Source organism: Lycium ferocissimum, chromosome 6, assembly GCF_029784015.1.
Source record: "Lycium ferocissimum isolate CSIRO_LF1 chromosome 6, AGI_CSIRO_Lferr_CH_V1, whole genome shotgun sequence".
Taxonomy (NCBI): domain Eukaryota; kingdom Viridiplantae; phylum Streptophyta; class Magnoliopsida; order Solanales; family Solanaceae; genus Lycium; species Lycium ferocissimum.
Genome location: NC_081347.1, coordinates 65,402,062 through 65,413,335, shown reverse-complemented (window position 1 = coordinate 65,413,335; position 11,274 = coordinate 65,402,062). Strand labels below are relative to the sequence as shown.

At 33.4% G+C, this 11,274-nt stretch overlaps 3 protein-coding genes across 4 annotated transcripts; 2 read left to right on the top strand and 1 right to left on the bottom strand.

Annotated features, from left to right (window-relative positions):
* The first annotated feature begins 1,726 nt into the window (after positions 1 to 1,726).
* Positions 1,727 to 3,725, top strand: LOC132061549 (putative UPF0481 protein At3g02645). The gene is made up of 3 exons (XM_059454340.1): positions 1,727 to 1,994; positions 2,466 to 2,564; positions 3,183 to 3,725. Exons 2-3 carry the CDS (start codon positions 2,466 to 2,468, stop codon positions 3,723 to 3,725), a joined length of 642 nt encoding a protein of 213 aa, XP_059310323.1. The 5' UTR covers positions 1,727 to 1,994.
* A 147-nt stretch (positions 3,726 to 3,872) lies between these two features.
* LOC132060067 (uncharacterized) lies at positions 3,873 to 7,098 on the bottom strand. Of its 2 annotated transcripts, none has more exons than XM_059452932.1 (5): positions 6,864 to 6,986; positions 6,175 to 6,254; positions 5,143 to 5,204; positions 4,939 to 5,035; positions 3,873 to 4,473 (listed from the first exon to the last, which is right to left on the bottom strand). In XM_059452932.1, the coding sequence occupies exons 1-5, from the start codon at positions 6,961 to 6,963 to the stop codon at positions 4,417 to 4,419; spliced, it is 396 nt and encodes a 131-aa protein (XP_059308915.1). In that variant the 5' UTR covers positions 6,964 to 6,986; the 3' UTR covers positions 3,873 to 4,416. The 2 variants fall into 2 exon arrangements, 1 of the variants encoding a protein (XP_059308915.1); XR_009415879.1 differs by lacking the exon at positions 3,873 to 4,473 and adding an exon at positions 4,641 to 4,778 and having other exon boundaries at positions 4,845 to 5,035; positions 6,864 to 7,098.
* Positions 7,099 to 7,739: 641 nt separating this feature from the next.
* On the top strand, positions 7,740 to 9,397 carry LOC132061548 (putative UPF0481 protein At3g02645). Its single transcript, XM_059454339.1, has 2 exons — positions 7,740 to 7,811; positions 8,457 to 9,397. Exons 1-2 carry the CDS (start codon positions 7,740 to 7,742, stop codon positions 9,351 to 9,353), a joined length of 969 nt encoding a protein of 322 aa, XP_059310322.1. The 3' UTR covers positions 9,354 to 9,397.
* The last annotated feature ends 1,877 nt before the right edge of the window (positions 9,398 to 11,274 follow it).

Genomic DNA, 11,274 nt, shown 5'->3' with positions numbered 1-11,274 from the left:
TTTTTCTTGATGGGTGTTTCTCTAATGGATTGAATTACTTTATCAGTATTTATGTGATATAAAAAAAGGTTTCAAAGAATATTCATAAATAGGCAAAAGAATTTAATGTTGTAATATTATAGAAGATTTGGAATCTAATGGAGATGCCAAAATATTTCCCCCTCATGTATTGTTTGTGTCAAAATACTCAAGGTGTAGAAAGAATCTAATTTTTTTTGTTCGCATAACTTTTCTTAAATTTTTTTATCATTGAGCTTAGATTTTTTCTGGTGTTTTCAAATGAAAAATTATGTGACATGACTACCCAATTTAATTTAGTGGAATTCTTCATTCAAATTTTTTTTTTATTTTATTACCAAGGAGCCTACAAGGTCATATGTTCTTTTCTTACTTTTATTTTAACTAATTTATTAGTAATTCTTAAAGTTTGCTTTATACTCATGTATTTACTGCTTATCCTTTTTCTTTTTAACCACAATTTTTAATTTTGAAACTCTTGCTTTTCTTTTTTGTTTTTCCTTTTCAGATTTCCAAGAATTTGTTGGATATAAATAGTTTAGAAGATCTTCTCGATATATTAATTACTTTATGAGGTCGATCCTTAGAGTTCAAGCATTGACCTTTTATCATCTTTAACGCTCTTAAAAAGTTAGCACTAAAATCATCTTCTTAAGAAGACAACAATAAAGAAGAGTTTGAACAATAAGAAAAGCTTTTATTTTTGGCAAAAAATTAAAGGACACCATCATAGAAGAAGAAATATATACTTCCTCTCAAAGATATATGGGCAAATAATGAGAGAACCGGTACTGGATAATGAATACTATAGGAGTTAGGAGTTGAAGTAATCGCAGGTGTAATATATAAGGAAAGAAATTAAAATACTGGGACAAAAACTTACAATAATTTAATAATGAATATGTATAATATTTCTTACTTTTTCTAAGCGCAGGTTCAGTCATTTGAGTTTCATAATTATGGTCCTTTTGATTTTTTTTCTAAGGAAAGGGACCAACATTATTTGGACTCAAAGAAAAAAAAAAATTAATGATAGATGAAGTTTTTTTTTTTTTTTTTTTTTTTTTTTAATTTGGTGAATATATATGATAACGGACTTCAACATACTTTCGGTGTGCTAACACATAAATAAAATTACAAAAATTAATTAGTATATATTACCTAAGTAATTTGTGTTTATTTCTCTCTAAGAGTTAGAAAGAATATAGGTTCAATTTTTTTCTAATTACAGGTTCTAATCAATTAGCTTAAAAATATTTCTCTTCTAATAATTTGGAAAGCCTTAAATATTAGAATAGATCCTTTGAAAGAATATGAATATGTATTAGAACGGGTAAACAATCAAAAAGAGTATTTGTCAAAGAAAGTAGCTATAAAAATTAGATTTCAAACTTCTTTTTCTAACTTAAGAGAAGTATTAAAGAATGACCAGGGCAAAAACAGACCTATTTTTCTAATCCTTCACGTGTAGGAGAAGTATTACTTTGACCAGGGCAAAAAGGGAAAAAAAAAAAAAAGAGAGAGAGAGAGAGAGAGAGAAGTATTAGAAATTGACTTATCAAGATAAAGTAAATGGTCTCCATAAAAATGTCGGTTTAAATATTGAAGCGAGTAGAAATATATCGTAAATAAGATTTGAGTAATAATTTGTTACGATTAATTTTATTTGACATTGACCACGCATCGCACGGGTACTAAAACTAATATAAAATAAAGCTAGAAATTTAAAAGGTATTTATAGGATAGTACCACAAAGATGTCCATATCTCTAGTCACGCCAAAGCCTAAAGATTTTTTAGGAAATTAAATAATCATTGACTTGAGTCAACTGATTATCAATACTTTTCTATCATTGAAGGCCAAAACAAGGCAACGTATCAGATACTATTTTCAATTATTGATCTTATTCCTCTTATAAATAAATCCAAAAGAAGCAAGAGTAGAGGAGACCAAAGAAAGAAAGCCAAGCTAAAGAGGTAATTTTCTGCATTTTCTCGTTTTAAGCTAAACACTAAAAAATAATTATTTATCCGAAATTGAGTCATATTAGAGGGGTGTTATAATTAACCCATAATTTTATTTGAGTCTTGGGATTCTTACTTGATGTTAGTTTTTTATTTTTCATCCGCTTTGAGATTTAACTAATATGGATTAGTGTTGGAAAGCCCCACTTTGAAGTGTGTGCTCTCTATCAAAGGTTCAATGATAAGGAATCTTTTATGAATGGAGGAATGACTTCACCACAACCTTAATAATTGCACATAATTAGTTGTGATTTCTTTAGAAAATAGTGTATCATATTACAATTTTAAATATTTTAATACAATACCATTTAATGATAATAAAAACTGTAATTTGGAATGAAAAACCATCTGTCATTTTAAGGAAAAACAATTCTGATACAATGTCATTTTAAACTTGATATTTGTTACTTGTTGGAATTACAGATGGAGAAATTAAGTAATCAAAGAGGGATGGCGTACTCTATTGAGATTACCCCAATAGATGACCAAAGTCCACAGCTTCCTCAAGCTACAAAAGATAAGGTCACTTTCTCTCAATCACCACTTTCATTTTATTTTTTTGTATTTATACAAAATGGAACAAAGTATATTAAGAAGTCATGTTTAAGAATTTGATTAGAAATTGAAGAAGAAGAATTCAAGAACCTATTGACTAGTCTGTCACCCAAATATATAGTAAGTACTAGATATGATAACATCTTAAAATGTTCTATTGATCACGTTAGTCACAGCATTTTCTTTAATACTCTCATCTCTTCTTCCATCTTCTTTGTGCCAACGATCGTTTGTTGATGGAATTGTATTATTTTCACAGTCACAAGGGATCTCATGTTTTATTTTTTCCTTTTAGTAAGTGCCAAAATTAATGGTGATCCCTTTTTATACTTCGTTTTTACGTTTTTAGCAATTTCACCTTAAGTTTGTCGTCTGTCTGTCAAATGAACTGGCTCAAAAGAAAGAACAAGAGAAAACTAACGAAAGGAAACGCCAACTTTTGCTGCCCTCAAACTACTTCGTTTAGGAAATTTTCAGTCTTCATATTTATGTTTTGTATGGTCAATATTTAGTAGTAACAATTTATGTGAGAAAAAGGGAAATGCAAAAAATAGAAAACTTATGACTTTGTTCTACTGATTACAGATACGAGAGGGGAAGAAAATATATCATTTAATCGAGATAAAGGAAACAAATGGTCAAGATCAATTAGGGTCACACGCAAATAAATCTCTAAATCAAATCTATGATGAAAGATTTATGGATTTGGACAATACATATAACAAATCTTGTACCATATTCAAAGTAAATGTGGAGCTACGGAAATCAAATCCAGATGCTTATACGCCAATGTTGATCTCCATTGGTCCTTACCATAACAAGAATCCAGAACTTGGTTGGATGGAGAAGTACAAATTGTTGTACCGACGACGATTTCTGCAGCGGAAAGCGGGGCTTGATGTGGAAAGTTGCGTTAGTGAAATTGAGGAAATGAAGGATAAAGTACTAAATTGTTATGATAATATAGAGCACCTGGACAGTGATATTGTTAGCAAATTTTCAGAAATAATATTTCTAGATGGATGTTTCGTGGTTGAGTTTATTCGAGAGTATCATGGAATGATTCCTGAAGGAGAAGACCGAATTATAAACAATGATTATATGATAGACCTTGCACGTCGAATATAAACAATGATTATATGATTATATGATAGACCGAATTATAAACAATGACTCCCACACACACAATCAAGCAAGAAAACAGCCACATTTCATTCCAAAGTAGCTAGGATCAACTACATCGCCGGAGCCGACATTTTCACTAAAGGGAGTTGAAATATAAAGAAACACACACGAAGTAGCCAATGGGATTCAACATGCAATATATACATCAACAAAAAAGTTTCTTATCTATACAATGTAATCTTCCAGTGGTGTGAGTTGACGCCCGTTGGATAAGGGTGGCTCCACAAATTTATATCCATGCCGCTCTATTTGAGTTCACTTCAATCCAATACTCAATAATTCGATTTTTACAGCAAATTAGATAAACAATGCAAGAAGCTGCAAAAGGATAACATTACAATACTAAAGGATGATTCAGAAGTTATATTTGTTACTCGAATTTTCACGCGGAAAGGGGAAACGTGACCTTAAGCTTCTAAGTGCATTATCTCGGCACAGTTTTGCACGATAAGAGATGAAGTAAGGCTGTTATTTCCTGGTACTTTATGCTCGATATTCAGTTTCCGAAAATGGGTCAGAAATATTCTTCGCATCGGCCTGATCATTGTAAGTACTGCCAGCTTATTATGCATTTACACTAAAATTGTGTACTTACACTAGCCAATAATCCAAACTGAGCACCAAGCATTCTCTATCAACAAGCTGGCTCCTGTTTCAACCGGATTCCGCTTCTGCAGCCAAACATCATGGGCTGGGAAAACATAGGGATGCGTAAGCACAATGAAATTTTGAAGGATCTTGTTTGAGTAACATACATGAACACAAAGCATATTTAAGACGTTTCATTATAAAAGCCAAAAAAAAAAAATTATAACCGAGAATTCGTCTGAAGCCGACCCTTTTGGGTTGCAACCTTTGAAACTTCGGGAATGATGGGTCTCCCCCTACCGTTGTCCACTTAAATATTAGAGTTAGTTTGCTAGGAACAAGGCTCGAACCTGTGAACTAAGAGTCTAAGACACAAGTTCCCCAACGGCCCAACCTTTGCCAATTGAGCCACCCCCGGGGGCTTCTTCATTATATTTATGACGGGTAATTCTAGTGTTATGATGGAAGTTTTAGAAGAACCGATTCTTTAACGCTGTGGATCAACCCTAGTGATGTGGCATAAGAATCAAACGTTCTGCCTAAAAGAGGGTACAGAAAGCAAGATTACCTGAGATGAACTAGGCAAAAGACTACTAGCAAGTTCCTCATTCAAGAAAACTGGAAGTGGTGGCATTTGGCTCATAATCCCTGGCATATTTTTCATGCTGAAATGGCATAAACAATAATATTAATATCTGAATTGCAGGACAACTAAAATTCACAATTCAGCACAATTCAGCATGCTGGTAAATGAAAAGGATAGTAGAATTACTTATTTAAAACGGCAGTTAAGTTGTTCTTCGTCTGGAAAAAAAGATAAACATTGTCCTGCAACTGCTCATGTAAACATTGACATCAGCTATCAGAATATATGCAAAACAGAAAATTGTAAGATGAGGTACATTCATCAGTCGCCTTCCTAAAGGCACAACAGGAAACAGAAATAAAAAAGGCTTTAATCCATGAAGATGTAAAAAATGATTCCATCTTTATTTTTACTTTTTTCCGGGGTTATATACACACCTCTTTCAGTTACCACATTAATTTCCTACTTAGTTCTACCATGTCAGTGGTAAATAACAAGTATCACCTTTCTATTTGAACTCGAACTAAAAGGACTGTCAGAGCTGACGCAGAAAAGGCCTACAGATGACAATTTCACCGATCTTAGTTATGACCGGTGTTACACGCACTCTCAAGTTCTGGTAATTACCATTGCTGTCGAAGGATCAGACTCGTAAAAAAATTAATGTGGACAAAAGTTGGATATAGTTACAAGGAATCAGTTAATAAATGTGTCCCTGGGTGTGTGTTTCTATGCATATACAAGAGCAATTCAGAATTATCTTTATTTCATTTCAGAAGAGTGGTTTAAAAGTGCTTATAATTAACTGGCCCAATTTTTTGTCATTGTATATCTATAATCTGATATTAATGAGCCTTCTTTCTTTTCTTGTTAGTGTTTTATTGTTTGATAGTTAGCACCCATTTGAGGTGCTTTTTTTAATAAGGTAGTAAGAGCCGTTTGAGGTGCTAAATCGGGGGTACAAAACTTACAAAGTTTACACTTCCTTGAGTGTTCAGAAAATCCATACGGTTTCCAGGTCATTTAAGGTCTCTCAAACAACTAGACTTTTAAGGTCTGTAGCTATAGTATGTCCTCCAAAGCACCTCCCATTCCTTTCCTTCACGCGTTGATCATTTCTCTATCTACATAAGTGCTTCAACAAGAGTTTGCATTTTTTTTTTCTCCTCCAATTATCTCATAAGTTTCATTCTATAAACAAGAGGTTGATATTAATACCTTGAATGTTGAGAGGTTAGCTGAAATTTTGTTAAGGGCCTGATTATTTTCTTCCAATAGACGCCTTGTTGCAAGTAGTGCTGCTAAGCAACCAAAAAATCAGTTAGACAAACAGAGGCGATGCTGCATGAAATAATGCAAAATGCAAAACAAAAACAACATAAGGAATTACAGAATAATTCGGTATTTTCAGCAAGAGTTTTACCAGATTATGCTAAATTAGATATTTTCGTGTTTGCATGCGAAAATTGGCCAAGCAATATCCTGGTAACTTGGGAAAAAACTTAAAGCATTGCACCACTCAACATCTTTTCCTACAAGGTACCCTTGGTATTACTTGATTCCCTTTCCCTATTTAAAGTTAAATAACTAATTAAATAAATCGCTCTCGGATTTTATCACAGACTAAAAAAAGCTTAATAAAATGATATTTATATACTTCCATTATAGCAGATTGCTGTTCATCTGATACCAGAATGAATAACACACACTTCTAAAGAGAAACATTATCTAGTTGCATTACGAATTATTAGGTAAGCAATTATCTGTTACAAGATAACTGAAGAAACATCATTTAAGTCAATTTCAGGAAACAGCTATTTATTTTGAGAGATCATACTACAACTTTGTTTTCTGGCAAAAAGGAAAATGGAGAAGAATAGGCCTATTGATAAACAGGTGAGACTAACCTCCTGATGGCATAACATCACCACGGCCATGATGATTCATGGAGAGAGAATATGGAGCTAAGCTCATAAGTGAAGCAGATGCACTACTCTTTGAGGACATATCTGCTGATTTATCCTGAAAGAGCATGAAAATCTAATGTTTTTCTTTCTCAAAAATGTGACAAAATATGCATAAGGAAAGAAGCATGTAGATAGAGACATACCAATAGACATTAAAGAGATCATTAGTAATTAATGTCATGGCACACTGAAACTAGGGGAGAACACATGAATTTTCATAAAGTAGTTGCTACAGGTAGAATTAATTAGTCCATTAGTGATCTGAAATGTGGCCAATCAGAAGTTTTCCCTAGTAGATGCAAAACTAATCAGCACATTCTACTAGATGTAGACAATCCTATTGCGCCTTCCCATTAATAACACAAAGGTCATGTCTTAGTAAAGAGAAGAAATGACAAATCTATCCGCCCCTACCCTCACACCCCTTAGCACCAGCAGAGTTTCTCTCTGTAACAGCAGCAAGGTATAATGTCAAAGTCTCAGAAGACCCGGCAAGACAGGTAAGAACTTTTTTATAGGCAAGACAGGAAGAACTTTCCTTGGTCTAGCAACGGTAGTACGATTATAATACTTAAAAAGTTCTGTTAGGTTATATGATATGTTTCTCTATCAAAGGTAACTTCATTCGCACTTCGCAGTTGTGATTTCTTTAGAAAATAGCGTACCATATTACAATTTTAAATATTTTAATACAATACCATTTAATGATAATAGCCATCTGTGGAAGTAAAAACAATTCTGATACAATGTCATTTTAAACTTGATCTTCGTTACTTGTTGGAATTCCAGATGGAGAAATTAAGTAATCAAAGAGGGATGGCCCACTGTAATGAGATTACCGCAGTAGATGACCAAAGTGAACTGCTTCGTCAAGCTACAAAAGATGAGGTCACTTTCTCTCAATCACCACTTTCATTTTTCTGATTTTTTTTGTTTTTTTTTGTTTTTTGTATTTATATAAAATGGAACAAAGTATATTAAGAAGTCATGTTTAAGAATTGGATTAGAAAGTGAAGAAGAAGAATTCAAGAACCTATTGACTAGTTTGTCACCCAAATATATAGTAAAGTACTAGATATGATAACATCTTAAAATGTTCTATTGATCACGTTAGTCACAGTATTTTCTTTAATACTCTCATCTCCTTCTTCCATCTTCTTTGTGCCAGCATCGTTTGTTCAGTAAACTGTATTATTTTCAGAGTCACAAGGGATCTCATGTTTTATTTTTTCCTTTTAGTAAGTGCCAAAATTAATGGTGATCCCTTTTTATACTTCGTTTTTACGTTTTTAGCAATTTCACCTTAAGTTTGTCGTCTGTCGGCAAAATGAAATTAGGCTCAAAAAGACAGTTAAACAAAAGAAAACTAACGAAAGGAAACGCCAACTTTTGCTGCCCTCAACTACTTCGCTTAGGAATTTTCAGTCTTCAGATTTATGTTTTGTATGGTCAATATTTAGTATTAACAATTTATGTGAGAAAAAGAGAAATGCAAAAAATTGAAAAATTATGACTTTGTTCTACTAATTACAGATACGAGAGAGGAAGAAAATAGTACAAAAGAGGAAGAAAATAGATCATATAATCGAGATAAAGGAAACAAATGGTCAAGATCAATTAGGGTTACACGCAACCATATTCAAAGTAAACGTGGGGCTACGAGAATCAAATCCAGATGCTTATACGCCGAAGTTGATCTCCATTGGCCCTTACCATTATAAGAATCCAGAACTTGGTTCGATGGAGAAGTACAAATTGTTGTACCGACGACGGTTTCTGCAGCGGAAAGCGGGGCTTGATGTAGAAAGTTGCATTAGTGCAATTGAAGAAATGAAGGATAAAGTACTAAATTGTTATGATAATATAGAGGACCTGGACAGTGATATTATTAGCAAATTTTCAGAAATAATTTTTCTAGATGGATGTTTCGTGGTTGAGTTTATTCGAGAGTGTCATGGAATGATTCCTGAAGGAGAAGACCCAATTATAAACAAAGATTATATGATAAACCTTGCATATCGAGACTTGTTGTTACTAGAAAACCAACTTCCTTTCTTTGTTCTCACCAAGCTTTATTACCTGACGAAGGAAGTTGATGAAATACCATTCGCAAAACTGGTGAAGGAGACCTTTTCTACATTAAAAACAGAGATGGACCCTGCATCCTATTTTGCATACTATCTAGAGAATGAAAGTAATGCCGAAAGCATCACACATTTGCTTGAAGTAGTAGACATGCATCCTCACCCTTCACATTTGTATTATCGCCTCTCTAAAAAGCGTGGTAAGGAGCACCCAACACGGCAGGCCAACATGCCGACTGCAACAGAGCTTAGTGAAGCAGGGGTTAGATTTTCAAAAGTTGGAGATATTCATAGTAACCTTAGAGATAGCACAGCTTTATTTGATATTAAATTTGAGAATGGATAGATGAAAATTCCTTGTTTTGAAGTCAATGATTACACGGAGACCCTCTTGAGAAATCTCAGTCATATGACGGACGGCCTAAATGTTTCAGTGATTTTGCAGTATTCATGAATTATCTTATCGACTCAGACAAAGATGTAAATTTGCTTCGCCGAGGAGGAATCATCAGCAGCCAACTAGGAGAGGACAATGAAGTAGCTAACATCTTCAATAAAATTGGACAAGGGATCATCTTCTCAGCGGACTCCTATTACAAAGACCTATGTGGAGCAGCAACTCAACATTGTGAAAAAACATGGAACCAAATAATGACAAATTTGAGAAGCAATTATTTTCACAGTCCTTGGGCAGGAGCTTCAACTGTGGCAGCCGTCATACTCCTCTTACTCACAGCTATGCAGACAGTTCTATCTTTCATAAGCCTTCTTAAGTAATCGTTTTAATTGTATCCCATCTTTTATTTGTTTTGCTAATCCTTCTACTACTCTGGTTCTCGTCACTACTTCATTCATGTATGTAATTTGTGTTTTGATGGGATTAATATTGTGTCCAAGTTGTATTAATGGATTATAGACGCGAGAATTGAAGGCATATATTGTGTTGCATCTTTAATTAGTCGAAGTTTTTACTTTTAGATGGTGATACTGATATCCCAGACTAATGGAGAGAAAGGGAAAATAAGTTATTTAGTTCAAAATAATGGGAACGATAAGCTATTGGAAGTAAGCTTTATACAGTCAAAAGGGATGAGAATTTAACATCGACCACAACAGCTTTTGGTGAAAAATATCTTCAGCTTTAAAAGGTTAAGTTCTCTTCTTTGATTCTGTTTGAGTTGCTTTCATATGTTCACATGATTTCTATTTGGTATTGAAGATTTATATACCGCTACCCAACCTCCCCCCCCCCCACCCCACACAAAATCAAGCAAGAAAAACAGCCACATATACTTGGATCAATCTCACATCGCTGTGAGCCGACATTTTCAAAGAGAGTTGAAATATAAAGAAACACACACGAAGTAGCTAATGGGATTCAACATACAATATATACATCAACAAAAAAGTTACTTGTCTATACAGATTGTAATCTTCCGAAGTGGGTGTCGCCTTGACGCCCTTTAGACGAGGGTGGCTCCACACATTTATATCCATTCCGCTGTATTTGAGTTCATTTCATCCAATACTCAATAATTTATATTTTAATAGAAAATATATATGTTTAAAAAATATATATATCCATTCAATAGTTTATATTTTAATAGAAAAAATATATTTTTTATTTACTATTATTGACATATTTAAAGTATTTGCTGCACAGCCGTCTATAAGATTTTCTCCCTACTACTTCCTTGAGTTAAGACAGAATTTTCACAGTCATTCTCTACTCGATTATGTTGCATGTGTAAATTATTATTTTTTTAAGAGTATATTTTCTTTAGTTGTAAAACTAACAAAGACTTTTACATTACTTTTTTAAATTAATCAGAAAAAAGACTAATCCCCCATTAACCCCATGTACAACTTCACTTCCCAATTCTCTCACTGCACTTGACACATCAATATCTACATTTTCACCAACGTCAGACGAGAATGAAGGTGAGGATAAAGAGAGATTCCCAGTAAAATACTTCTAAAGGAAAATTAAAACCAAAAGGTAAATTTCATTTTCTCGCATTTGAGCCGAGGCTTTTTCTAAACGCCTCCTATCTTCCGAGATAGTGTGAAGGTACGCGTACACTTTACCTTTCCTCTGACACTCACATTGTGGAATTTCACTGGGTATGTTGTTGTTGTTGTTGTTGCGTTTAGATTTCATTTTTCGTTTTTTTGATGGGTGTTTTTCTAATGGATTGAATTACTTTATCAGTCTTTATGTGATATAAAAAAAGGTTTCAAAGAGTATTCATAAATAGGCCAAAGAA

What these genes read in the sequence shown, in the direction of transcription:
- LOC132060067 (XM_059452932.1), bottom strand. Translation starts at nt 6,963, where the DNA reads ATGTCCTCAAAGAGTAGTGCATCTGCTTCACTTATGAGCTTAGCTCCA. An exon ending in TGATGTTATGCCATCAGGAG is followed by an intron (nt 6,255 to 6,863) that starts GTTAGTCTCACC and finishes GTTGCTTAGCAG; the next exon opens with CACTACTTGCAACAAGGCGT. An exon ending in CTAACCTCTCAACATTCAAG is followed by an intron (nt 5,205 to 6,174) that starts GTATTAATATCA and finishes TTACATGAGCAG; the next exon opens with TTGCAGGACAATGTTTATCT.
- LOC132061548 (XM_059454339.1), top strand. Translation starts at nt 7,740, where the DNA reads ATGGCCCACTGTAATGAGATTACCGCAGTAGATGACCAAAGTGAACTG. An exon ending in GTCAAGCTACAAAAGATGAG is followed by an intron (nt 7,812 to 8,456) that starts GTCACTTTCTCT and finishes TACTAATTACAG; the next exon opens with ATACGAGAGAGGAAGAAAAT.
- LOC132061549 (XM_059454340.1), top strand. Translation starts at nt 2,466, where the DNA reads ATGGAGAAATTAAGTAATCAAAGAGGGATGGCGTACTCTATTGAGATT. An exon ending in CTCAAGCTACAAAAGATAAG is followed by an intron (nt 2,565 to 3,182) that starts GTCACTTTCTCT and finishes TACTGATTACAG; the next exon opens with ATACGAGAGGGGAAGAAAAT.